The following is a 26358-nucleotide window of genomic DNA, read 5'->3' as shown; positions in this document are numbered from 1 at the left end:
AAAAACCCACAAAACAGTACCAGATGTACCAAAGCAGCCACAGAAAATAAGTGACACAGACTGTATTTAAAGGGCTAACATGCTTATTTGTTAGCAGTCACTTTATGTTTATATAGGCGTCTAGCATGTTAGCGTAGAGTAGCATTTGTAAATTAGCACACAAAACACATGAAGCTACTTTGTTGAACCACATTCCTGTTTACACACGTTTTAGTTCCTTTAATCTGAATTCAAGAGTCTGTCAATAACTGTGTGCTGTGACGCAAAATCACACCTTTTCTCTATATTTGGTGTGGGAGAGAAAATAGTTGACACAATGGTAGACCAGCTACTGCTGTCTCTTTCGGGCAAATATGTTCTCTAACAAAGATTTTAAACTTTTGAGCCGATAAAGGATCATCAAATTTATTGAGAGTAAATCCTTCGAGGACAATGACAATCATGGTTATTTTTTTTTTATTTAAAAGGGATCAACACAAAATGAAACCCAATCTAAAAGTCATAGTGCGTTCCACGACTACAACTAGAACTAGTAAACTCAGAGCAAACCCCAACATAGGCTTCCAAGATGGCTCCCACTCACGTAAATAGTAAAAGCACTGCTAGTTTCACTATTAAGTGCACTTTCAGTATTATTTCCTTCGCAGTAAATGTACTGTCCCATGTTTATGTTTATATTTTTTTGTGCGACTTCTCAACTGGAACGCGATTAACTCTGATGTGACATCACGGCGTACATTTAACGCAGCATGTAGATAAACTACAGGCATAGAGGCAGATGACCCAAGTTATTTTCTTAAGTTAAGAAATAACTTATTTAATCCCCAAAATCTAAAAACACCTCATTTCTTTGAGTTTGTAGAGGCTGTTTCCATCATGTTTTACAAATTGGACAAAACTACAAATTGTGTGGTATTTCTTTATTCATTTCAACCAAAACCTATATTCAGAGCTCACTAATTAATGTACAACGCAAAAAACAATATACATTGCGTTTTCTTCAGTCAATCCACACACAAGCCAAATTAAACAATCTGAAATTCATTTAAATAAAATGCCTAAGTCATTTCCTCTTAGCTCATGTTTCATAAAGTTTCTGTCTCTTTGCGTCGACGTCAGCCTCCTCCTGGTTCCGTTTGGCACCACGGGCGTCAGCCGCCACCGCGGCAGTCATGGCAGCAACTGCTGTGCTGTTCACCTCGTAGCCGCCTCTTGGATTTTTCAGCTCCCTCCTCTCTCTTCTCTCCTCCATCTCTTCGATATCGTTGGCAAAGAGGGTTTTAAGTGCGGGAATGAGTCTGGGAAGGGTTTTAAAGTCTCCGAAACGAATCTGAGAACAGGTGATGAGGATGAAGGTTTAGAGAATGCACCAAATCCATGATTGCGATACATCACAATATTGACGTCACAATACGATATTAACACAATATTGCAATATATATATATTGGGATTCCCCCCCCCCTCTTTTTCAACTGTATAATCATGGCCATAAAGTAAACTTTCATCCAATAAAATAAAAGATTTAGTCTATACATCTTGTTATAAACATTTTTATGTCAACAAAATAGACCACAGACGGTCAAACTAGTCTTTAAAATCTAAAATGCCTCCAAACACACATTTTTCACATCTAAAAATGTGCAATACAGAAAAATATTGACAATTAAGATATAAAAATTGTCTTTTTGCTGCATACGATTACCCCATCACTAGTGTAAATTAGGTTGACTATTTTCTCAATTAATCGAGTAATAGTTTTGGTCCATAAAATGTCAGAAAACGTTAAAAAACATTGATCAGCTGGAAATGATGTTGTTCTCGAATGTCTTTGTTTTGTCCACAAACCAAAATGATTCACTTTTATCGATTTCTTTGTTATCTGGAGCAAAGAAACTAGAAAATATTCACATTTAAGAAGCTGAAACAATAGAAATCTTGTTTTAATCATGAAAAAAAGCTTCAAACATAGTTGACGAATCATTTAATAATCGAAGAATCGAGTAATTGTTTCAGCTCTAATGATTACTTTGTTATATGGAGCAAAAAACACCAGAAAATAATGATATTTAGAACTTGTTTGAGTGGCTTATAAAGCACTCAAACCAATTCATCGGTCTATTAACTGGTTTATTTGTCCATCTGTCCCTCATAACTGTCCAATAGTTTGCTTGACGGGCTTCAAAGTTGATAAGTGTGTCCTCTGCCGACTTTAGAGGAGTTTGGACGAGAGATATCGGTAAAAAATAGGACAGTTAACAAACTTCAAACTGTGATTACGAACTTCAAAATGTGATAGGGGACATTTATTGTTATCGTGGACCGTATCGTGAGGTACCCTGTGACACCCACCCTTACCCGTCACTATTTCGGTTTTTTTTTTTTTAAACACGATAATACAGCGCTACGTACTCTCATGTGGTCGAAGGATATCCCGACTTTGTCGGTGAAGTCCTCGCTGAAGAGCGGGATCTTGGCGTAGCGTTGGCTGAAGTGGTTGAGCACGATGAAGTCGGCGTTCATCTTCACGCCGATGCCGATGGCCTGGGACGTCGTGCTGCCGGGAAAAAAAACAAAAACGAGACAGGTTTAAGCGAGAGACTCTCAGGGGAAAACGTTCCGGTGCTGATATCGTTCTCCACAGACATAAGAGACACCTTTGTGGAGACGGATGCTCACTCTGCCGCCGTAAAAAAGGTGAAAAGAAATCAATGGCAATCGTCTGTGGAGGGTGAAGGAAATTTAACAAGCTACTAAAACCACAACTGCAAACCTCTGACAGCTAATCAAGTTATTTTGTCTTTACGTGGCCGACAGTCTGCACAAAAAGTCTGCATAAAAAGGGACATTTCAGGATTTTTACACAAAATCTAATCCAGTTTACGTCTACGATATTAGAGGATTATGTTTTTGCCGCTTCCTTTTGCCACGAGATCACTTCTCACACCAAACTCCATAGAGAAAACGAGTGATTTTACTTCAAGGCACAGAGGAGTTGTCGATCCATCGCTGCCTCCATCAGTAACTTTAAATGTGTTATTTGAAATGTTTTGTCTGTAAATGAGGCCGCAGTAGACCAGCAGCTCTACATGTTCCCACAAGTTAAAAACGCTGATTTTCTCTATGGGGTTTGTTGTTTTTAATGAGGTAAAAGCCTTTTGTTAAGTGGATATAATCTACTTTTTACCTGTTAGTTGGCAGTTAAATACATTTGTGCAAATCACATTAATGAAAAAGTGTAGTTCTATGAGATCCTGGCACATCTGTGCTTTGAGTGCCCCCTGTGGCAAGAAGCTGTAACTATCTACACTCACGTTTGTCTTGTAAACACTTCATTTCACAATTTAAAAGCAAAAAAACCCAAAAATTTAGACTTAATCAGACGTAAATGTCATGACGCGAGCCTTTTGTTAAGTGGCAGCCACGTTACCACGCTATTAAAACATGAACTGTTTGGGTGACGCTGTTGTTTTCACCTGTGTCTCTTCTCCACGGCCTCCTCCTCCAGCCCGTCCTCCAGCGTCGCCTCGTGTATCAACAGCGTCGCGTCCCTCCCTGCGGCAGACAAAACAGACGAGCACTTGCGGTCTCTTTCCTGGTCCCACAGGAAATCAATCAGGTAATCAAGCCCTGGCACGCCCCCGTTTGTCTGGCGAGCATGAGCCATTTCTAATGAACCGGCGCGGGCTGGGATGCACGCTCGCTGCCGTTCCTCTTGGACCGAATCCAGTCAAGCAATTTAGGAGGAGTCAATGAAGTGGGATCCCACAGGAGCCATTTAGAGGGAGCCTGCCAGCGATGAGAGTGATCCAGAGCGGCGAGAAATATCGCATAAATTATTCAGATCGGGCCCCGTTTGGCGACGACGACCCTACGTGCATCTCTGGAATGCATAAAGTGCACGCTCAATTTGCCATTAGCTACAGCGTTGTCAGTGTGGATTACACTTCAGTGGAACGCGCTCTCTAATCACTGACCGATGTGTACGAATCCATCGCAGGGCATGGTGTCGCCAGAGAAGGCCAGTTTCCAGCCGGACTGGTGAGTGAAGCTGCAGGCGAAGGCGTTCTTGCAGTGACGCACCGTGCACGTCTGAAACTGAGGCACAAACACAGGGGGATTATTGGGATTATTGGGATTTTTTAAGTGAGAAAAAAAAAGGAGGGACGTTCGTGCTCAGACGGACGCAGACCTTTGTCAGGTTGTTGTTCTTCAGCACGGCTCTGATCAGCGACTCCGTCCACTGTCTAGGTGACTCGGCGCCATCGCACAGACACGCATTCGGGATGAGACTGAAAGCAGACGAAAGACGATGTCAGCAAATCGAACTCGAGCAGAAATATCAGTTCATTTTAAGACTTTTTAAGACCATTTCAAATGAAATTCAAGACAAAAGAATGAAAATATAACCCACACACTGTTCAAAGATAATCTAAAATAACAGTAACGTTGTACAAATGTGCACAAAAACATTGTCATTGTCCTCAATGTTGTCCTCAATGTTACTTTTGGAATATTTTAAGAACAATAACACGAGCAATCTTCAAGATCAAACGCTCACAATAGCACCTTTTCCTGAAGGATCATCTTTGTTTAATTGTAGTCTTCTAGCCGTTTGTCATTAAATTTGCATTTTTCCCTCTTCTCTCAAACCGAATTTAATACAATTTAATACTTTTCAGGGACTTAAATTACTTAAATAAAATTTTGATATGACTTTTTCAGGATCTCTGGGTTTGTGAAGTGAAGCCTGCATTCTCTTGAGTGGCCACCAGGGGGCAAACTCTACTTGTTTGTATGTAGGTCTGTGAGAAAATGAGCCAACTTCAGTCTTTGCTCTAGTTTTCAAGACTTCATTGTCTCAGTGACGAGTTTCAGGTCAAAACAGCACTTTTTTTTCTTTTCTTTTTTTAAATGAAGATCCCATTTTAATTCAAATAAGTCTAAAACCATGGTTCTCAAGCTGTGGTAAATGTACCACCAATAGTGCGTGAGCTTCCTCTGGTGAAAAGGAACTTCACGACTCATCAGACAAATCAGAAATAACCACGGCACCACATACTTCACGTGGCTGAGGATCTCCTCACAGTGCTCGTGGTACCGGTTGAGCCAGGTCATGATCTGGGACGGCGCGATCAGGGTCACAGGGCTGAACGATATCCCCAGTGTCATCTGGAGGACGGAAATGTGACGGCGTTAGAGGCTGACATATGTACGCACAAGAAGGTGACATTTAAAGCACTTTATAGAGAAGATGTTTGATGTAAAACTGGAAAAAACTAACGTAAAAGATGAACTAATAAGCGTTATATTTACCAGTGCTCTTTTCCTCTGGTACAGCAGATTCAGCAGACCCTGAAACAAAGGTCTGGGGGTTAAATATGATGTAGAACCGACTCCGTAATCCACCAAACCACTTTTGCATGGATTAATTGAGGAAATAATCGTTAGTCATCTATCCGAACGTTCTGTGCGGGTGCTTTTACCGTGTGATGGTCGGCATGCAAGTGCGAGATGAAGACGGTCGACATCTTGGACAGAGCGACGTCCACGTCCTCCCCGTAGTGTCTGCAGAGCTGACTGAAGGTTCCCTCTCCACAGTCCAACAGCATGGACTGACTCGGGCTATGAGGGCATGAAAACAGTTTAGTAAATTGGCGTAGAATGAGTCACCTTATAATATTTTAAACTCCTGGTTAATAGGAGATTAACCAGGACCACCAAAAATGGCATAAAAAGCAGAGTGGAAAATGACTTTTTGGAAAAAAAGTAACGATTAATTCAGAAAAGCTGAGCAAATATGACATTTAAGAAGTTGTTTTTATTTAAAGAATCTCTTGTTTTGTGAGATAAAAGCACAACTTTCATACCTGATATTCACTAAAGTGCCACTGACGTTTCTGATCTTCATCGGTTGAGCTGATCCCGTCCCCAAGAAAACCACCTCTGGATATTTTGGCTCTGCTGTCAATTTTTTTTACAAATAACACATTTTTTAAATCTCTATAACTCTAAATCACAGTGTTTTCACACACACACACACACACACACACACACACACACACACACACACACACACACACACACACACACACACACACACACACACACACACACACACACACACACACACACACACACACACACACACACACACACACACACACACACACACACACACACACACACACACACACACACACACACACACACACACACACACACACACACACACACACACACACACACACACACACACACACACACACACACACACACACACACACACACACACACACACACACACACACACACACACACACACACACACACACACACACACACACACACACACACACACACACACACACACACACACACACACACACACACACACACACACACACACACAAATCCACAATCCCGGCTCTGTAAAGCTAAAAATATCCGGCCGTGTTTGGCGAGGAGAACTGACCGCAGGGATTTGCAGCATCAGTGGAGCAGATCCTCCTGCACTTGTCCACTTCGTCCAGAAAGTTCGGGACGTCTGAAGCCTCTTTCACAAACTCCTCCACGCTGCAGGAGGGAATCGCGTCTCTGTAACGAAACCAGAGACACAGAGTGAGGAGGAGGAGGAGGAAGCAGACGAGGGGCGACACACACCACTGCCCTGCAAAAAGCACTGGTGAGGAAAACAGGGATTCTTCTCACAGTGATGATTCTACAGCGTTTGACAGAAACAGAGCGGAAAAGAGAAAGAAAACAGGCCGACACTTGTGAGATGAGTTTTTAAAAGAAGACAGAGACGGAGGTCGAGTGCAACCGTCCGTTCCAGTGATGTTGTTTAAATTGGGGGGAATTGAAGGACAAACTGACCTTTGCCACTCCATCACAGGTCTGAGCTGGAACTTGAGCAGACACTCTGCTCTGACGTTGGGGACGTGGAGAGCAGCCTGAGGCTCCTGAGGGTGAGAAAACACTGTCACCACAAGGATTTTAACAGTTCATCATGATTAGGGCCCGATATTATCATATCTGTGTCATGGCCTCAACTCAACAGGAAGTCGGCTATTTAGAATCTTGGCGTCCATTTTGGCGATTTGCACCCTACGTAAATGAGCGAGACGCAACAAAGGCGAAAAGTTCTCGAAAGGTTTTGCGGATTCAGGGAACTGCTGCATTCCCCGACACGCGTGGGGACGCGAGGGCGATTTTGAACTCCGAAAGCATAGGTGGAATCGCAGATTCAGTCACAGGGTGAAAAAATGTGTTTCAGGTCTACTGCTCACATTTAGGTCTGACCTTTGTTCTGAAGGACCTGAGCTGAGGGAAGATCTCGGGGTGGATCATGTTGAGCTGAGCTTGGATCTTGTGGCTCCTGATATTGTAGTCGGTGCAGACCTGCTCGTTGAGGATCAGGTGCTCCGTCGTGGATGGGAACCTGCGGGAACGCAAAGAAGAATAGGAAGAAGAAGAAGAAGAAGAAGAAGAAGAAGAAGAAGAAGAAGAAGAAACACTTGCTCTGTGAGAACGTCTGTAAAAAATAATAAGAGAGAAGACTTCTTCTTAGAGAAGGAGAAGACTCTCAAACCTGTCCATCCACCCTTTGTACTGATCTGTTTTCAGAACAGACTCTGGAGTCATGTGAACCACCAGCACGGCAGAGTCCTCTCCGGTTTGGTATCTAGAACAAACGAGAGAGAAGATACTTAAAAGGTACTATGACTTCCTTAAAGGAGACATATTATACCCTATTTCCCCAAGTTAAAATAGTTCCCTGGTGTCCTAATGAACATGTCTATGACATGCTTTGGTCAAAATACCATAAGGATGAAGCACCATAGCAGTTCAATAACCCTGCTAAACGGTCGCTGACTAAATACGGTGACTGGCATCCGTCTGATGTGAAGTGGTGCGAACACACTTTTGCTGACTTTATCCGTCACATTAGCGTCATATATAAAATCCTCTGAGGCTGGAAGTTTGTGTAAAACACTGTGCTCCACTGTGCAGCCACCAACAGCACACTTGTCCCTCCGCGTTGACATAATACCGCTCTTCCTCCCTCGCCTGCACTCTCGCATTTTATAGGGACAAGGTGGAGCTAAGGTGGAGCTCTCGAGGTAAACTTACTGGTGGGTGGTAACATTCGCGGTGAAATGTGCATGCTGCCGTCATAAGCGCAGGGAATTAAACATTATGTGTTTTATCGCCTATACTTACACTAAGGGGGACCACGAACAAAGGACTGAGTTTTCTTTTTCCAAACTTTGGCGACTGGTAGGGCCTCCAGAGTCCCAAATATAAGTATGAAAATTATTAAAAAGTTGGTTTTGCATAATATGTCCCCTTTAAGGGATAGTTCAGGGTTTTTTGAAGCGTGGACATTTGAGGTTTAAACACATTTACGTCGGAACTCAGAAGTCGGCAACCTAGAGTGACATGACCTCCAGGTTCACCGCGCTCCAAAGAAGACGGAAGCAAAACCAGTCAATAACGACGCTCTGCGTGAGTGAGTTGTCGCTCAACTGGAGGGTTGTGGGTTCAATTCCTGGCTCTGCTCGTCTACATGTGTCCTTGAAGTATCTTGCACTTAAACCCACATTGCAGCGAGTGAATGGGTGAAAAGTGAAGAAGGTGAGACCCGTACTCGCTGACCTCACACGACCAACGCTTCAAAACACAACAACTGTCCCGTTAAAAAGTGTCCACTCACCGTCTCAGTTGACCGTTGTTGCAAACGGCTGCGACAAACTCCTCAGACGGACACTCGACAATAATAAAGACGGGTCCCGGATCAGTGGGAGTGCAGACCTGCTCGGGCCGAATCTACGACAACAACAACAACAACAACGCTGTCAGACTCAGGAGACGCGACACAGCCACAGTAAAGGTGTAAATTAAGGTAAAAAAAAGACTCTTTCCTCTCACCTCTTTTCCTTCGTACGTGATGCTTTTCCCCGCCTTCAGTTCTGCGATGAGTGGACCGATGGCTGCTGTGCCTCTGCAGGGGAAAAGTATATAAGAAGTATGAATTTATAAAACTCCACTTAAATACATCCAACGTCTGGTAACGGCGTCAAACAATACAGAAAAAAAAATTATAATACTAAATTAAATTCTTTTATTCACTCTTCATAGTCATATTTCTTGCCAAACGCATAATTCTCGTCACATTTGTTTCTTGTTATTTAAACAGATTCATCCTGTTTTAATTATCTTATAACTTAAATTTTATATCCAGTTAAGTGTTATTTGTGTTTCTGAAGGAACAAGCGTCTCCTCTGGGATGAATAACATTAATAAATGCTGTATGTTACGTTCAATTGAAAAATCAAAACAGTTTATATTACTCCTTGTTCCCACAGACACAAATCTGGACTAATAATAATAAAAATAATAATAATAAAGAAACTAATGAAATTCCCAGTTATGACACCAGACACTTTCTGCGACAAACTTCTACTCACATGGGAAGTCCAAGCTCTCGAGCCTGAGCCACCAAGAAGTTTCCTTTCTTTGGGTGAAGCTGTGACCAGAAAAGAGAAGAGACGAAGAAGAAGAAGAATGTTGTGATTCAAACACAGTTTTAAACGTCACATTGCAGCGTGAGGATATTCGATCTCTTACCTTACATATGAAGGCGACCACCAGGTCAGACGCGTCTCTGGTCTGTCTTTCGCCTTAAAAAAAATAAGTAAATAAAATTAGAGAGGAAAATAAAGCTGATTTATTCTCTCATCATCGTCATCATCCTCTTCCTCATGTAAACCTGAAATTAGATGTTGTTAATCGTTCAGATTATTATTATATTCTTGGCTTTGCGGTCATTTTTGAGGGCGTTAACGTGCATAAAAACTTGTCACAGGACGTCAGTTGTGGTGACAATGCGAAATTGAGTTCCACCGTATTTCCCAAAACTTGGTGGGAGGATGTTATCGACCAAGACGAACAAAAAAGTCGACAAAAGTCCATAGCCTCAACTCAACAGGAAGTCGGCCATTTTGAATTTTGGCGACCCTACGTAAATGAACGTACTGGCATAAAAAAAAAATATTGTCATAAGGTTTTGCGGATACAAGACGGCATATGGCCACGGCAACTCAAGGCGACCATTCCCCACGAAACAGGAAGTGCCTTATAACTTCGGCACAAATTGAGTTCCACCGAATTTGCCGAAACTTGGTGGGAGGATGACGAACGAAAACGTCGCCTGTAACCATGGCCTCAACTCAACATGAAGTCGGCCATTTGGAATCTTGGTGTCCATTTTGGCAATTTGCACCCTAAGTATAAATGAGCGAGACATCAAAAAAGGTGAAAAGTTGTTTTTACGGATTCAGACGTGAGGTCAGGGAACTGCTGCACTCCCCAACTTGGGTGGGGGACACTTGTGTGGAGACACGAGTTCTATCCAATCCAATCCAATCCACTTTATTTGTATAGCACAAATTTAAACAAACACAAGGTTTCCAAAGTGCTTTACAATGAATAAAACAGGGATAAAATAAATATAAAATATGCATCTGTACACATAAAACAAATACAGTCACATTCTAGTTATTACTTTATTCATTTCAGGGTCAAAATTCTACTATCACATGCCGTGGTATATACAGTACAACAGTATTTCTGATTTAGTACCACAGTTTGAGAACCATGGACGTACAGCACCAGTTCATGTCTAACCCTAACTTTGACCCAACTACTTAACCGGTCCCTCAAAAACGTGGCTCTGCCTCATTCGGACCAACGAGGACTACTGGTGACACGCTCAAATATAAGAATCTATTCTTGTTTCTTAAATATCACATTCGTGAGTCATGGATGGACAACATGGAAACGTAATCCTCTTTAATTATTAGTCTGGTTGACTTTTTCCTTTGCCCTCAACTCTCAGGATCAGTTAATCCCTCAGAGACGCCTCCAGGCTCAACAGGAAACTGGACTCACCTGGACTCGTTCTCCAGCTCTGGTCCACGTCGTCCGTCTGTGACGCGGCAGGACTTGGAGGACGAAGAGGAGGGTTGCTGGACCTGGGGGACGACTTCCTGTCAGGACTCTTTTGACCCGACTGGGCTGAGGAGTCAAGTGGGAAAAGAGTGAGTGGACAACAGACGCACTTTTAAAAAAGACATTTTTAAAAAAAGCAGAGAAGACACTCACCGAACACTGGCACCTGATAAACTGTCATTGTTTCGTCCGAGTACGTCTCTGCGGTGTACGGTCGAACGGCTGCGAGAACACAACACAGTAACACAACAACAGTAAATAATCAAGTCATAAAATGACCATGATGTCTCACTGGACATTAAGAAAACAACAACTCAGCTCAGAGCAAGTATACTAAATATCACGTCACTTCTTTCTGCCACAAAATTCAAGCACTTTCAATGACCCGTGCCTATTTTGGGGGCAAGTTTCAAAAACTTTCAAGGACCCGTGGGAAATTCAGTAGTGTAAAGTGAACGTACACAGCTTGATGTTGTCCAGAGGTCCAGAGAAAGACTTGATGGCGTTGATGTAGTTGTCCTTTAAATGACGTGACAGAGAGACAAAGAGACGGTGGACATTAATGTGTTGTATGTCAAACTCCTGCAGACTGTTCATATTAGGGGTTGTACATGATACAGTTTTCTTTAATAACAATTAGGGATGCAAAATCCAAACAAATTAAAAGGAATTTATTTTATTATTTAAGATAATAACACATGTAATAATGACTTGTTTTTTTGTCTCTCACCAGCTGTGGAGGTCCAGAGAGGACACACTCGGGGACACCGGTGTCCCTCAGGGTCAAGATCATCCCTGCAGTTATGACGACAACACACAAGAATCACATTTAACTGGTACAAAAACATTTTAACACTCGTTTATCACAAAATAGTTGACAATTATTTTAGTCATCAGCCCGACTCACGTGTGATGCAGCAGCAGGTTTATCAATCGATCACTAAATAGTTTTTTTCAGTAATTTAAAACAAGTTTCTGTGATTTTCTGGTTTTTTTTTTGCTCCATAGAACAAAGAAAGTCATGAAAACTGAATCATTTTCAGTTTGTGGACAAAAACAAGACATTTCCAGGTTTAGTAAACAACAATCGACATTTTATAAACAAAACAAGTACTCAGATTAATTGACAGATTAATGACAGATTAATTGATGATTTTAACTTGTTTAACAAAACATTCATTGAAAACACCATTCTTAGATTAACTATTGTCCTGGTCTACCGACAAACTATATTCTACAGACAGGCAGAAAGAAAGAAATCACCTCTGCACACAGTAGTTATTATTTTAAATCTGTTTTTCAAACCCCTCCAATAACAATAATCGTAATTAGACATTTATTCACAGTCCTGCTTCCCTACTGCTGATGCTGTGTGTGTTTCTTTTTGAATTAAGAGTCACATATTCTCTATAAAATATTACATTTTGTATTAGTTTTAGGAAATTTCTGATTTTTATGTTTCAAACCTGCAGTAATTCCTTATTTTAGCCACTTGGGGGCGGCAGACTCAAACACAGCACAGGGCATTAATCCATATCTACCTTCTCTTCAGTGGACAGAATGAATGACTGGAGCAGATAAATGGCTCTGTGACGCTCACCGGCTGCTCTCTGACTGCATCTGCCTGCCTGATCCTCACTCACTGCTTACTGCTGCTTTTTTAAAAAACAAAAAATGTATTATTTGTGTTATTTTAATATCCCCCCAAAACTGATCAGAGAGATGTTGCTGACCTGATAAACCTCCCACGTTCGCCCAGCTCAGTCTGGTCAGGAAGATGTTGTCCAGACGAGCGGCTCGAAGTCTGATGGGGCAAATAAATCCACGTTAACTCTCGAAAACACATCAGACCCCAGACGAAGACCAGGATGATGTTTTTGTTTTGTTTTTTTACAGCGTGACGGACGACGCGGCTCACTTGTGCTCCTGCATGAGTCGCTGAGTTCCTTCACCACAGTTGAACAGGTACCTGCAGCAGAGAAGAGTCCAGGTTTATTTCTGCAGCACATTTCAATGAAAACAACCTCCATTCACCAAAGTAATACAGATAACTAAAACAGAAAAAACCGATAGCGTGGCGATATTATCGTGCATCCCTACTTTGATATTGGACTTTTCACAGGTATGTTGGGAATGCTTGGGCCGATAACCAATACGGATATATAGCGTTTGCCAATATCCGTTATCTTAAAGCCCATATCTGCTGATATCAGGCCAATAACATGGTGCATCCCTACTTCGATATTGGACTTTTTGGCAATATCCGATATGTTGAGAGTGCTTGGGCTGATAACCAATACCGATATATATGTGTTTGCCAATATGCAATAATATATTGTAGAGGCAATATCTGCTGATACGATACCATGCCGATAATATCGTGCATCCCTACTTTGATACTGGACTTTTTGCCAATATTTTGGGAATGCTTGGGTCAAAAAACCATACCAATGTGTTTGCCAATATCCAACAATACATTTCAGAGGCCTACTTTGAACTCAAAGGACGTGGGGTCCAGGTGTTGACACTACCTGTTGTACTCAGAGAAGACATAAAGGGACGCGGACGTGTCTCTGCTTCCAGCACCGACCACCTGCAGGTAAACCGTAGTCGGTCCGTGAAAGTCCCGTCGTCCGATCCGTTTCTCCTTGGTTTTCAGTTTCCGCAGCGGTTCGTTCTGCTTGACTTTCCTCGTCTTACTACGGTCACCACTGTTGTTGTCCCTGCTGTGGCTGTTCGTCGCCATTCTACGTAAAAAGTGGGAAAGAGTTGGAGAATCCCGGCGTGAAGCAGCGACAGCAGCAGCAGCAGCGGAGAGAGTGAAGCCTTTCGCAAATTGACACGTAAACCAACTTAGCTTCAAATGGACCGTATTCATACTAAATATTTAAAATAATCTATACGTCACACGTCTGTATATCACACCTTCGCTCCCTTTCCACGCATGAAAGTCATTTTAGCAGGAGCTTTCATGAAGAAACACATGTACCGCAGTATATCCGGCATCTAAAGATGACGTAGGTACTTCTTTATCCGTCATTGGCGTGTGGGTTTTGACGAGCAGGCGTGCTCACCAGTCATCGTAGGTTTTGACGAGAGAAGGCGTGACCATTGCTGTTCCGACTCACTCGAGGTTGTGATTGGCTCGCCGCTTACTGGGTGACTCGACGTGGGAGGGGCCTTGCGTGAGAAGGAAGTGTGACGTAATATTTTGTTGTGGTGGTGGAAGAAGCCGAGCATCGCAGTGACTCGAGCGACAGAAGAAAATGGAGCAAAACGTTGAAGATTACAAGGTATTGAGACGCTTTAACTTAACAGATGTGCTGTATTTAAATATGTGAACGCTGACAGCACTTCCCCTACAGCTGTAACTTGATATTTTCCCTGAAATTCCTCGAGCTTTCAGGCGATGTTAGCTACCGTTAAATGCTAGCCATAGCCTTCTTCTCGGTAACGTTAACGCTAAAATAAACCTGTCAGATAAACGTTGTCTTCCGGTTAAATATAAGACATGTAACGCTCGCCGATATATGTATCTACCATCAGGGAGTAATATTAGCCGTCTGGTGTCATTCGAAGATATTTTATTACGATGAAGTCTGTGTGAAGTTTTTCTTTTATACTTTTTCTCTTGTCTCTGGTGGAGCGACCTGTCAGACCGGATCATGTGACAACGCTGTCATTAACGATCTGTGGTCCGTGTTTTACACAATTACGTCACACATAAAAGCTCTCTATTTCCATTGCCGATTAAATTTGTTTAATCTATGATCAGTAATGTTGTTATTGTTGATCATTTTGGTGACATTTGATGAGTACGTGTGTGTGTGTGTGTGTGTGTGTGTGTGTAATGTAGGGCTGCGACTAACGATTATTTTTATAATCGATTATACTGCAGATAATTTTCTCGATTATTTGAGTCATCGTTTGGAATGTCGGAAAATGTTGATTGTTGTTTACCAAACCTGGAGATGATGTTTCTCAAATGTCTCGTTTTGTCTAAAACCAAAATGATTCAGTTGCAATGATTTATTTGTTATATGGAGCAAATAAACCACTAAATATTCACTTTTAAGAAGTTGAAAAATGTTAAGAAAAAATAAATGGTTTTAATCATGGGAAAAAACAAAATAGTGTCCTAAATATATCTATAATTATTTTTTTATGACAGGGACAATGCTTATTTGTCAACAATATCGAAATCACGTGCCATACTTTCTATAGTGAAACATTAATATTTGTATATTAAAATGTTATTCCTATTTATATTCCTAATTAATTGGAATTGTATCATCCTTGTGATATCAATAATAATAGTAGTTTTAGATCATTCTTTTTTGTTTTTTTTGTATTTAGTAATTTTACCTCCAAATGGAGGCAAACTTTTACTTAAATCCTTCTCTCATACACCAACTAATGACATAGCATTTCCTTTGTATTTTCATTATTTTGTTTACATTTATTATTAAAAATCCAACTTGTTATTTCATAGTTTTTATTAGGAGTAGCAGAACATGTTTTAAGGGAGGCATAAAGAAAATTATGGTTTTGGATTGGAACTAAATGCTTTTATTTATGTATTTATTTATTGATTGATTGATTGATTTTTCTGTGTTGGTTACTTGTTCTTTGCTCCATGTAACAAAGAAATCATTCAAACTGGATCTTTTTGGTTTGTGGACAAAAGGAGACTTTTGAGAACATCTTTCTGAGCTTTGGTAAACACCGATCGATATTCATCAATATTTCCTGGCATTTTATTGACCTGGACCCTGATGTGCTGCTTTAGGTTTGTTTGCTCACTGCAAACACAGACTTAGACAGCAAGTAGCCAACACAGAAAAATAAATAAAGCATTATTTCCAATCCGAAAATATAATTTTCCTGAATTTTCTTACATGTGATGCTAAAATACAAAGGAAATTAATTGATATGTGAGGAAGGGATTTAAGTGAGGATTACAGTCACTCACCCCAGTTTGAATTAGAGTGCTTGATGCTAATTGCATTGTTTTAAATCATGATTTGATTTGATTGATTTGAAAATGACCCTAATTCAATCCATGTTAGAAAAACACGTTACCATTCCTGTTCCTGTCTGTGAGCTCATATTTACTGTATGTGGGATTTTCTTCCTCCTCAGCTGATTTTTGAGAAGGAGGGCGTTTACCTCCACACAAATGCCAAGAGGAGTAACCAGGAGACCACCATCCCGGGGTTTATCCGCATCGTGGAGCGGGTAAGTCAACACATCGGAGACAGGACTCGTGCGGTTGTAAGAGCGGGGAAATCAGGAAAATCTTTGTCATCCTTTGTTTTTTAGGCTGGAGTGCCTGCTCTGGAGTGGAGCCCCCTGGAGTATGAAGGTCACAGAGCCCCTGCTGTTCTCTACTCCAAAAAGGTCAGTGATTGATTATGTGTTTGATATGATGTGAAAATGTTATTCTCGCTCAAATGAAAAATCTGACTTCATCAAGCATATTTGTCCGATTTAGGACGGAGAAGCAGGGGAGGAGGACACAAAGTACGACCCTGGTTATGAGCCAGACTGGGCGGTGATCAGCACTGTGAAGAAAGAACGGCAACACGTTCCAGTACAAGACTCAGGTGCAGTTTCACAACTGATACTTTGTCCTACACCAAAGTCCATAGAGAAAATCGTCAATATTAAGCCACAGCACATAAGAGTTTTAGATGCACTCTGGCCTCTGTTAATTAGTTAAAATGTCAAATTTTTGCGACTTCTGTGTTTGAAATATTTTGTTTTGCGAGTGACCTCATTGGCACAAACTTTTTAAACAAGGCAGCAGTAGACCAGCAACACCTGCGACTGTGAGCTTAGTGGTGCAGGATAGTGAGCGTTTTCCAAACTTAATTTCCATTGAGAGAAAGCTGTTTAATAGCAGGATTAAGTGGGAAATATCACATTTTTAGGTCTGCTGATACTTGGGCCAAAGAAGTAGGTGTGAGTGGTCTTTATTCACTTTGAAACAAACAAAATACTCATCATCCTGTGGACAAAACAAGAAACAATCAACAAATTAATTAACCATGAAAATAAGTAGAGTAATTATTGTTTGCAAAAAACTCGTTTAGTTGCATATAACCACACCTGAAAAGGATATGTGAAGTTAAAATATCCCTTTTTCCACTTGGCACAGGTCAGTGGTCGTTCTCTCTGCCCCTCTCGGAGCTGTACTCTCTTCGGAGGGCCCGCTTCTCTTTGGGTCGAAACTTCCTGGTGCTGACGAGTCGAGGAGGACACCCGCTGCCTCCCCTGCACTTCCACAGAGGAGGAACCAGGGAACTTCTGCGGGCCATGCATCGTTACATCGTCCTGGATCAGTGAGTGTCACGTCTTTATTGATGCATCACATGAGTGGGGGAAAAAAGAAAACATCACATGACTCCTGTTGTTGTTGTCTGTAGGTCACCGGTTGACGGGCGGCTCTTCCTTGCTTACCCGCATGACTCGGGTGCGCTCTCTCAGTCCTTTGACAAGCTGCACCTCTTTGACGACAGCACTGATCTGGTCTCGGTAATTAACTCTTATTTACTTTTTAATGAAGGGAACATGGGAGGAGTTAATGCACGGTGCATTTAATGGGGGATTAACGTCGTCAGTGTTAAGATACACACAGTAGTAATTTCATTAGTATTGTTATATTGAGGGGTGTAATGCTGCCCCTTCATGATGCATTTTATTGTTTTCAAAGCTCCCACTTGTATTCTCTTGCAGTCTATGAGTAAAGGGTAAACACAGCTCCCCTCATTTTAACAAATGTGATGATGTCACAACGTCAAACTGACGTCAAACAGTGGAGATTAAGTCCGATCAATGGATGGACAAAGATCAAAACGCCTCCGTACACAATTAGATCGACCGACAACCAGGTGATCAGACCAGAGTATGCAGAGCAATTTCTCTAGGAGCGATGCCTATCTAGAGCCACGTTTTTCAGTTTTCAACGATTCAGTTTGGTACAATACAATACCTTTCCATTCTTTGGCACCTTTTCCTTGGGAGTACCAGAGTGAAATGGTACAGGTCAGGGTGGAGCTAGACCAGCTTGAAAGTCCGAAAAACATCGCTCCCTTGTGATCGCCTGCATCCTCATACAAAGTTTGACGTCTTGTTAAGACAAACAGCCACAAACCGAGCAGGTGTTGTGTCATTGTCATAAGTTGTCGGTGCGATGTCATGCCACGCGAAGCCCACACCCCGTCTACAGAGAAAAAGGTACCGTTCTCAGTCGAAACGCAAGCCTGACCCAGGGCTTTACCGTTCCAAACTGAACCGTAGCATGGTGGAAACACCGCACTCGTCCGTGCTCGTCACTCAAAATGGAAGCAACAACCAAATCGAAAGACATCTGTCCTTCAGTGGCAGTCATGTTGGACGTATACATTCTACATATTTCTGAGATTCTGTAGTTGACCAAAACAGCATCCCTGCTGTAACTGTCAAAGAACTAACCAAGAATCGCTGTGTGTATGAAAGACCAAAATGAACAGAAGAAGCTGGCAGACAAACTCTCTGCTCGCTCAGACTGAAACCACTCCTCCTCTTTTCTTTCTTCCTCCTCCAACAGAGATTTATCCAGGACCCGTATGCCACCACATTCGGCGGATTCTCCAAAGTCACCAATTTCTTCAGGGAGGCTCTTCGGCCTCCAGACTTCCCCGCCCACTCACGTTCCGCTCAGGATCCTAACCCGCTCCATCCTGACGAAGAGCCCGGATTTGAACTCATCACCTGTGTAAGCGAGAGTGACGCTAATGGGGTCGTTTTAAAATGATCCGTGCGAGTCCAAGGAGACGTGAGAGTTGTTTATGTTTGTTAATGTGTTTCCGTCAAGGGGGTGGAGCTTGGCCCCAGACCTAACGTAAACAGGGGACGTCCTATGGACAAGTGGGAGGAGTTTCTGGACCCCGAGGGCCGTGTGATGAACCCAGAAAAAATCAAAGATCTCGTGTTCAGAGGGGTGAGACTGAAAATACTAACTGAGAATAGTCTGTTGTCCTGTTTATGGCTTTCAACGGTTATATTTATGTGGTTGTGGCCTCTTGCAGGGAATCATGCCGTCACTAAGAAGGGAGGTGTGGAAGTTCCTCCTGGGTTTTTATCCCTGGAACAGCACAGCTAAGGAACGGGAGGACATTCTGAGGGTCAAAACGTCAGTGTTTTCTTTATTTTACGTCCTTTTCATGGTTTAACAGTTTGGAAAAAAAATTTATTGCCACACTTTCTTGCCGTAAGACATAATTTTCCAACTGGAAATGAAAGTTTTTGTCATTTAAAACCGTTTGCTCTCCCACACCGAAGTCCATGGAGAAAATCATCGCTTTTACATGACAGCATACAGGACTTGTTGATTTAATGCCTTTAATGCTCATTCGTATCTGCAGGGATGAGTATTTCCGGATGAAGGTGCAGTGGAAGTCGGTCAGTGAAGAGCAGGAGATGAGGAACTCCCTCCTCAGAGGCTACAGGAGCCTGATAGGTCAGTGTTGAGATCTGCCACAGAGCAGTCGATCCATCGTCAGCTGCAGGAGACACTGAAGCTGAACTGACTTCTTATTTTCCTTCTGTGACAGAGAGAGACGTCAGCAGGACGGACAGACACAACACGTTCTTCTCCGGGAACGACAATCCTGGACTGACGCTGCTGCACGATGTCCTGATGACGTACTGCATGTTCAACTTTGATCTAGGTATTATACAGCTGGACAAACCTATTGCTGCCTTAATTTTACACTCGGATTATATGATTTGCTAATCACAGGTCACGCTTCTCTCTGTTTGCAGGTTACGTGCAGGGGATGAGCGACCTGCTGTCTCCTCTCCTCTTCGTCACACAGAACGAGGTGGAGTCTTTCTGGTGTCTGACGGGCTTCATGGAGCTGGTGGTGAGAAGAGTTTTCCAGCCTATGAAACCTAAAAATAATGAAATATGAGTTTATATTTATGTGAATCGCTCTGTGGCTGAATATTGACTAAGGACATTTCTGATTTTTGGGGTTGCCGTGCTAATGAAAACAAAGGTTAATGATAACCTAATCATTGTTGTACTGTTGTCAGATCATTGACAAAGGTTTCAGACTCACCGGGTCTTTTTTCACATGTCCAAGATACTGTCCCCCAAGTCTAACCGTCCTTGCCTGGTTCTGCTTCTCTGCAGCACCAGAACTTTGAGGAGTCTCAGGAAGCCATGAAGAAGCAGCTCCTTCAGCTCAGCATCCTGCTCAAGGCTCTGGACCCCGAACTTTGTGACTTCCTGGGTAAGTTTTCTTCTTATCCTTCGATTAAAAATAAACCTGTGAGGCAAAACTGGACAAGTGTTAAAATAATGCAGTGAAACGTGGTACAGAAACAAGAGGCTGTTCTATAAATGCCACTGTAATCCTTGAGCTGCTCCTCGAAGCTCAACATGCTGTGGAGCTCGCAGAAGTGATGACATTTACGAGGTTCTTTGAATGCGTCTGTCTGTCGCGTAGGTTTGGCTGGAACACTTGAATGCTTTTTTAAAGTTAGTTAATAAAGAAGTTAGTTTGAAGGAAGCACAACCGCTGCTGCAACTTAAAACTAACTTCCCAACCTAGATGTGTCGATGTTTTTAAACGGTTGTTTTCATTTTTAATCATCAGGAGAAAATCATGTGCTTAAAAGATGAGTTGGTATTTGCTTCGGCTCGTTATAATTGCTTTAGCTCCAGTTATGATAAGATTTAATTATTGTGAAAGACATAAAGATAAAAACAAAGCCTCTACTTTAACTGGAATTCATGACTTTCATTGACAGGGACACAGGGTGGGTAACACGTGTTTGACTCTGGGTCTTTATCTTTTTTACAATGAGCTCATTCTTCTTCTGCTTTTGTTTTCCAAAGTGAAAAGACAAACGTGTTTTTGTCCCGGCAGATTCTCAGGACAGCGGCTCGCTCTGCTTCTGTTTCCGCTGGCTGCTCATCTGGTTCAAGAGAGAGTTTTCCTTCGAGGACATCCTCACGCTGTGGGAGGTGAGTGGTACAAGAACACAGAAAGACATGCACGGCACGATTATAAAGATCAGGCTTTAAGTTAGGTTTTAAAACATCTGTAGATGATGAGATGGGAGATTGTTCCAGAGCTTTTTTGGGGGGCAGCAATGGAGGGTTAGTTTAGGATTACAGATGATGGCATGGCTCTACCAGGGATTAATTGGTGGAGGCTACTTCAGCAAACCACAGATTCTTGTGAGAAACAAAATGGCATTCAGGTTGTTTCACAAAATGTCATAAAATGGTAAAAATGTTCCCATGATGTTTCCAAATGATGATGTTCGCGGGCCTTTGAATGCATCTTTTAGCTGCTGAAGGACTGAAATTTATGAGGTTCCTTGAATGCATCCTGTAGCTGCTCCTCTGAGCTTATCATACTGTGAAGCCCACAGAGGTTAGGACATTTTCTATAGTCCTTGAATGCATCTCTTAGCTGCTCCTATCAGCTGAACATCCTGTGGAGCCCGCTGACGTACTGAAATTTATGAGGTTCTTTTAATACTATGTAACTTTTAATGTTGTAACTGCCCCCGTGGAGCTGGCAGAAGTACTAAAATGTATAAGGTTCTTTGAATGCATCTCATAGCTGCTCCTATGAGCTTAAATATTCCGTGGAGCTCACAGAAGTGATGAATTTTACAAAGTTCTTTGAAAAGATGTTACTTTTCTTAAGTACTGAGATTTTCGATGGTCCTTGAATGCATCTCATTGCTGCTTCTATAACCGTAACGTCCTGTAGAGCTTGCTGAAAAATTAAGAATAAAGTGTTGGAAAATGGATGGCAGTAAAGTTCACATGCTTCCACCTTCATGGCACTAAAGTTTGTATGTGATCTCGTTCTCTCTCGTGCTTGATGCTATTTTCTTCCTCAGGTCCAGTGGACTCGCCGTCCCTGCGACAACTTCCACCTGCTGATCGCCTGTTCCATCCTGGAGTCCCAGCGGGGGGAGCTGATTGGCTCAGACCACGACTTCAACACTATTCTGAAAGTACGTGTGTCGCGTGTCGCTTCTTCATCGGCAGGCACAGGTTTCACCTGCGGGTTCACTGTGATTTTATTTTGTTTTTATTTTATTTTGCAGCACATTAATGAGCTGACAATGAAGTTGGATCTGCAGAGCGTTCTGCGCGGCGCAGAGGCGATTTTTCTACAGCTGGTTCAGTGCAAGGTGAGACGATGAGAGCGGAGTTACAGGAAATTCTCAGTGAAAACAGCTGCTTTTCTGCGGAAAAAACTGTTTTTAGCTGCGTAACAAAAGACTCACTTAATAAAATCTCCATAGATAACTTTAAAATATCTCAATAAAAAATATAATAAAATAAAATATTTTTAGTAAATCAAAAATAAATGCTTTATCTCATCATTACGCAGCCTTTTCTGACGGGAAATTTAAGTTTTTGTTGCTGTATAACCTGCTCACTGTCTCACACCAAAGTCCATAGAGAAAAACAGCGATTTTACATCATTTTTAATCCACTCCTGCCTCCGCCAGTAAGTGCAAGTGTGATATTTCGTCACCTCAGTGTTTTTAAATCCTTCAACCAGATTTACTGCAGTGACACAAACTGACCACATGAGGCAGCAGTAGACCAGCAGCTCCTGTGTCCCTGTGAGCTTAAAACGCTGATTTTTGTGTGGGAGAGGGAGATGGTTTACAAACTTTAGTTTCCTGTTGGAAATCTTTTTTCAGAGCATTTACATAAAAATTAAAATCAAACATGTCTGTATTTCCTGCTCAGGAGCTCCCCCTAAAGGTGCAGCAGGTGCTCGGCCTCTACGTTCCCTTCAGCTCTGAGGACAGCAGTCCTGAACCCACCCAGTCTAGCGAGACGACACAACTCCTCAGCCAATCACACGCCGGCGCTGCCTCCTCCTCTTCTTCTAATGCAGCAGCACGAGTTCCCACTTATCCTTAAATCCTGTGTGTGTGTGAGTGTGTGCGTGCGTGTGTGTGAGCTGATGTTTGGAAGATATTTATATATAAATATAAAAAAAAAGAATACATATATTCATATATACTGTATATGATCAAATGAAGGACTAGACGGAAAGTGTAGACCGGGGTTTACTGTTTGTCAGGGACAGGGGGCGCTGTTGAGGTTGTTTTCTTTTGATTGAATGTGAATGTTTTTGACTCTGTCGTCGTCTTTTTTTTTTCTTCTTCCTCCATCTTATATTTTCATGCGTTATTTAACGATTTAACACTTTCGAGTTTTGTTTGGATGTCCCCTTGTCCCCCTATGTCCTCCGTCCCCCCTGGGTCCAGGACCATTGATCACATAAATTGAAACCGGAACTTTCGCCGACGTCGCCTTCTACCTGTCAATCACCCTACTGTCCACTGAGGGGGTGAAATAAAATATAATGATACTGATATGCAAATATTCTGGAGAGTAGTTTTCTTCGGGTGGTTTTTGCCTTGTAGTTCAGCCTCCGACCACTAGGTGGCAACAGGCTTGCTCTCGTCCTCCCACTCATCCCACAAGATGAAGAAAACTGACTGAAAACTGTTGAAAATATACAATTTTGGTTGGGGGGAATCAAATGTATCACCTTATTGTCATAATATCCGAATGTTTTTTGTGAAATATCTTATCATTATGCCTGTATTACGATGTATATCTCAGTCTCCGTTAGTCAGTCCTCTAACGTCTACGTAAATGTGCCATACTTCGTCTATTTTCCCTCTAAATGCGAATTTCATTTTGACGAAATTGACGCCATGTTTTGTCGGAGAACAGCCGAAACTCGCGAATTTGACTATTATTTTATAACTAAAATCAAGTGAGAACTCTAAAAGAAGTTTTTTTTCCCATAGCATTATTTTTGTGACCAGCAGAGCAGAGTTGCTGCCCTCTAGTGGTTAACTGCTACTTCCTAGGTTTCACTTTTCAAATAGTTTTTTCACCAGGTTTATCGTCGTAACCCACAGATTTGTCGCTTATGTCGCGATCATTTGTCACCTTTAAAATGTTGGTTTCCGATATTACGACGCCATCTTTGTGTTTTTCTCCTCCTTTTTTTGTGAAGTTTTACCATTTAATAACAAATAATACACACATTTTGATTTCTGTTGTTATTTTTGTGCTTTGTTTTTTGTTCTTCACGAACAGAAACGATGTAGCGTTATTTGTTTGCTGCCTAACAAAAACCACAGGTTTTGTTGTCACTGGGCGACACCAGATCTAAACACTAAATACATTCATTTGACAAAGTTTGGAACGAAAAACTCACACACTGCGGCTTTAAATAAACTCTCCACCATCTATATTTTGTCTCTTTTGTCACATAAACGTTCTGAGAACATAAATAATGTGTAATATTTGCCTGATTATGACCGAAAAGTATAAATATTGACGTGATTCATGTTCCCCTGTCCCTCGTCCCCTCGTCCTGAAAAAGGGAAGAAAATGAAGTTTTGAAGAATTTCTTTTGTTTTTAAAAGTCATTCCTATGCAAATGTTACCGCATGCCTTTGTTTGAGATTATATTTTAAATTTCAAACCTTGTTATTATCTGTTTTCATCGCTGATTGTTGTCAAATAAATGGTCGTCTCACCGATTTCACAGGACATTGATTTCTTTCTTTTATTACTTTCATTTGTTAACGTAGGATTCCTCCGCTCACGCAACGTGCTAAAAATAAATTTCTTAGCACGTTGTGGAACTACGGTGGCCCTCACATACCAAACAGGAAGGTAGTCAAAGAAAAAACTTATTTTAGGGTAATTTTCCTGATTTTTCTTCTTTTATTTATTTATTTTTAAAGTTTAGCTCCTCATTCAGGTCATTTTATAAAAGATCTTAAAAGAAATTCACATTTAAAAAAATTTGAAAACTTGCGCAAGCAAGTCCCAAAACATTTGCCCCTCTCGGCTGACAACAGAAGTTTCTCCTCCTGCATGTGTTTTGGGTCGTTGCAGTGTGTTCGCCCCTGTCAGCCACCGTAGAAAAGAGAAAAACAACTGTAATGCAAATAAAAAGTTGTATTATTATTATTTTTTTATTTTAAACAAAATTTGATTTTAAAAAAGTCATCCTTTTCTCAGTTTTTTTTACCACAAAATAAATTGTGTTCCCCTCAGTTGCCTTTATACGTTTCACTTTTGCTTCAGATGTGGGGAATTTGTCAATGTCCCTTTAAAAAAAAGAAAAGAAAAAAATGTGATTTTTCTCCTTATTTCTTTTTATTGAGGAGATTTTTTTCTACAGAAGAAAAAAAATGATCTCAGAATTGTTTAGTGTTTGTTTTTGTAGTACTGACCCTAACCTTTAGAGGGTGCTGTGCCCCAGTGGTCCCTCTCCAAAGTGTGTTTTCATGCGTGAAGAACAAACAAAGTTAAATTAAAATGACAAAATCACTTTATTTACAAATAATTTCACTTAGAAAACACAGAATTCTTCATATTTACTGACTTTATTTCTCAGTGAGACGCTGCAGACTTCTTCCCCCGGTCATGAATAATGGGACATTTTTGTCCCTCAGTGTGTGAAATGTTACATTTATGTGTTTAACTTTGTGAACTGCTTGTCCTTTGACCTCCTGCAGTGGGAGCAGCAGGTGTCTGACTGAGCAGGGAAAATGGATCCTCTGTCCTCTTCTGTTCTCTTCTGTTCTCTTCTGTCCCGGGAAATGAGCTGGAAAATGAGGGGCGGGGCCGCTCCGCCCACTTCTCAGGACCCGCTGCACTCCTCCTTTTGGCTGGTGGACGTGTCTCTGCGTCTCTTCGTCCCCCGTCCGTCCTCCATCTCTGTTGTTGTTTGAATACAGCTGCGATGTTATGAATTTAAGCGGCTGTTTAAACAGACACTGACGATCTGTCACTCGTGTGCCATCGCTCTCCGCCTCCTTCTCCTGACCCCTCCTCCTCCTCTTGACCCCTCCTCCTCCTCTTGACCTCAGTCCAAGTGTCAAAGTGTCCTCTCACTCGTGCGTCGGCAGATTATAATCTCTTCATGTGCTCATTATCTGTGTCTGATGATGAGACACAGATGTCTGTGTGAGTGTGTGTGTGAGATTATTAGGGTTCGAGCAACAAGGTTGCAAGAAACCTATTGAAACTGGAAGGATTATTATTAGGGTTCGAGCAACAAGGTTGCAAGAAACCTATTGAAACTGGAAGGATTATTAGGGTTCGAGCAACAAGGTTGCAAGAACCCTATTGAAACTGGAAGGATTATTATTATTATTATTATTATTATTATTCTTATTATTCCCCCAAATGAATTGCCTTTTTGAGGCCTTTCCCATACCCCAAAACTCACCAATTTTTGTGACCGCATCAATCCTGGTGTAAATTTACGTCT

At 41.7% G+C, this 26358-nt stretch overlaps 2 protein-coding genes across 7 annotated transcripts; one reads left to right on the top strand and one right to left on the bottom strand.

Annotated features, from left to right (window-relative positions):
* Window positions 1-905: 905 nt before the first annotated feature.
* Window positions 906-14059, bottom strand: elac2 (elaC ribonuclease Z 2). Of its 6 annotated transcripts, none has more exons than XM_058653289.1 (24): window positions 13543-14054; window positions 12930-12980; window positions 12745-12815; window positions 11742-11806; window positions 11473-11530; window positions 11165-11233; window positions 10952-11077; window positions 9629-9681; window positions 9469-9527; window positions 8930-9002; window positions 8715-8827; window positions 7590-7682; window positions 7301-7439; window positions 6875-6960; window positions 6474-6595; window positions 5869-5959; window positions 5485-5623; window positions 5315-5353; window positions 5061-5170; window positions 4191-4290; window positions 3976-4096; window positions 3475-3553; window positions 2411-2555; window positions 906-1330 (listed from the first exon to the last, which is right to left on the bottom strand). In XM_058653289.1, exons 1-24 carry the CDS (start codon window positions 13887-13889, stop codon window positions 1079-1081), a joined length of 2601 nt encoding a protein of 866 aa, XP_058509272.1. In that variant the 5' UTR covers window positions 13890-14054; the 3' UTR covers window positions 906-1078. The 6 variants fall into 6 exon arrangements, with proteins under 6 accessions (XP_058509272.1, XP_058509271.1, XP_058509275.1 ...); XM_058653288.1 differs by having other exon boundaries at window positions 5869-5962; window positions 13543-14053; XM_058653292.1 differs by lacking the exon at window positions 13543-14054 and adding an exon at window positions 12612-12663 and having other exon boundaries at window positions 5869-5962; window positions 12930-12983.
* Window positions 14060-14145: 86 nt separating this feature from the next.
* Window positions 14146-24618, top strand: tbc1d17 (TBC1 domain family, member 17). The gene is made up of 17 exons (XM_058653294.1): window positions 14146-14304; window positions 16154-16249; window positions 16334-16411; window positions 16506-16617; window positions 17172-17355; window positions 17440-17548; window positions 18603-18770; window positions 18870-18995; window positions 19084-19187; window positions 19420-19514; window positions 19609-19725; window positions 19820-19920; window positions 20193-20292; window positions 20932-21029; window positions 21923-22039; window positions 22133-22219; window positions 22791-24618. The coding sequence occupies exons 1-17, from the start codon at window positions 14278-14280 to the stop codon at window positions 22965-22967; spliced, it is 1896 nt and encodes a 631-aa protein (XP_058509277.1). The 5' UTR covers window positions 14146-14277; the 3' UTR covers window positions 22968-24618.
* Window positions 24619-26358: the final 1740 nt, after the last annotated feature.

Source organism: Solea solea, chromosome 16, assembly GCF_958295425.1.
Source record: "Solea solea chromosome 16, fSolSol10.1, whole genome shotgun sequence".
Classification (NCBI taxonomy): domain Eukaryota; kingdom Metazoa; phylum Chordata; class Actinopteri; order Pleuronectiformes; family Soleidae; genus Solea; species Solea solea.
The sequence above is the reverse complement of the archived record's forward strand: the minus strand, read 5'-3'. Positions and strand labels throughout refer to the sequence as shown.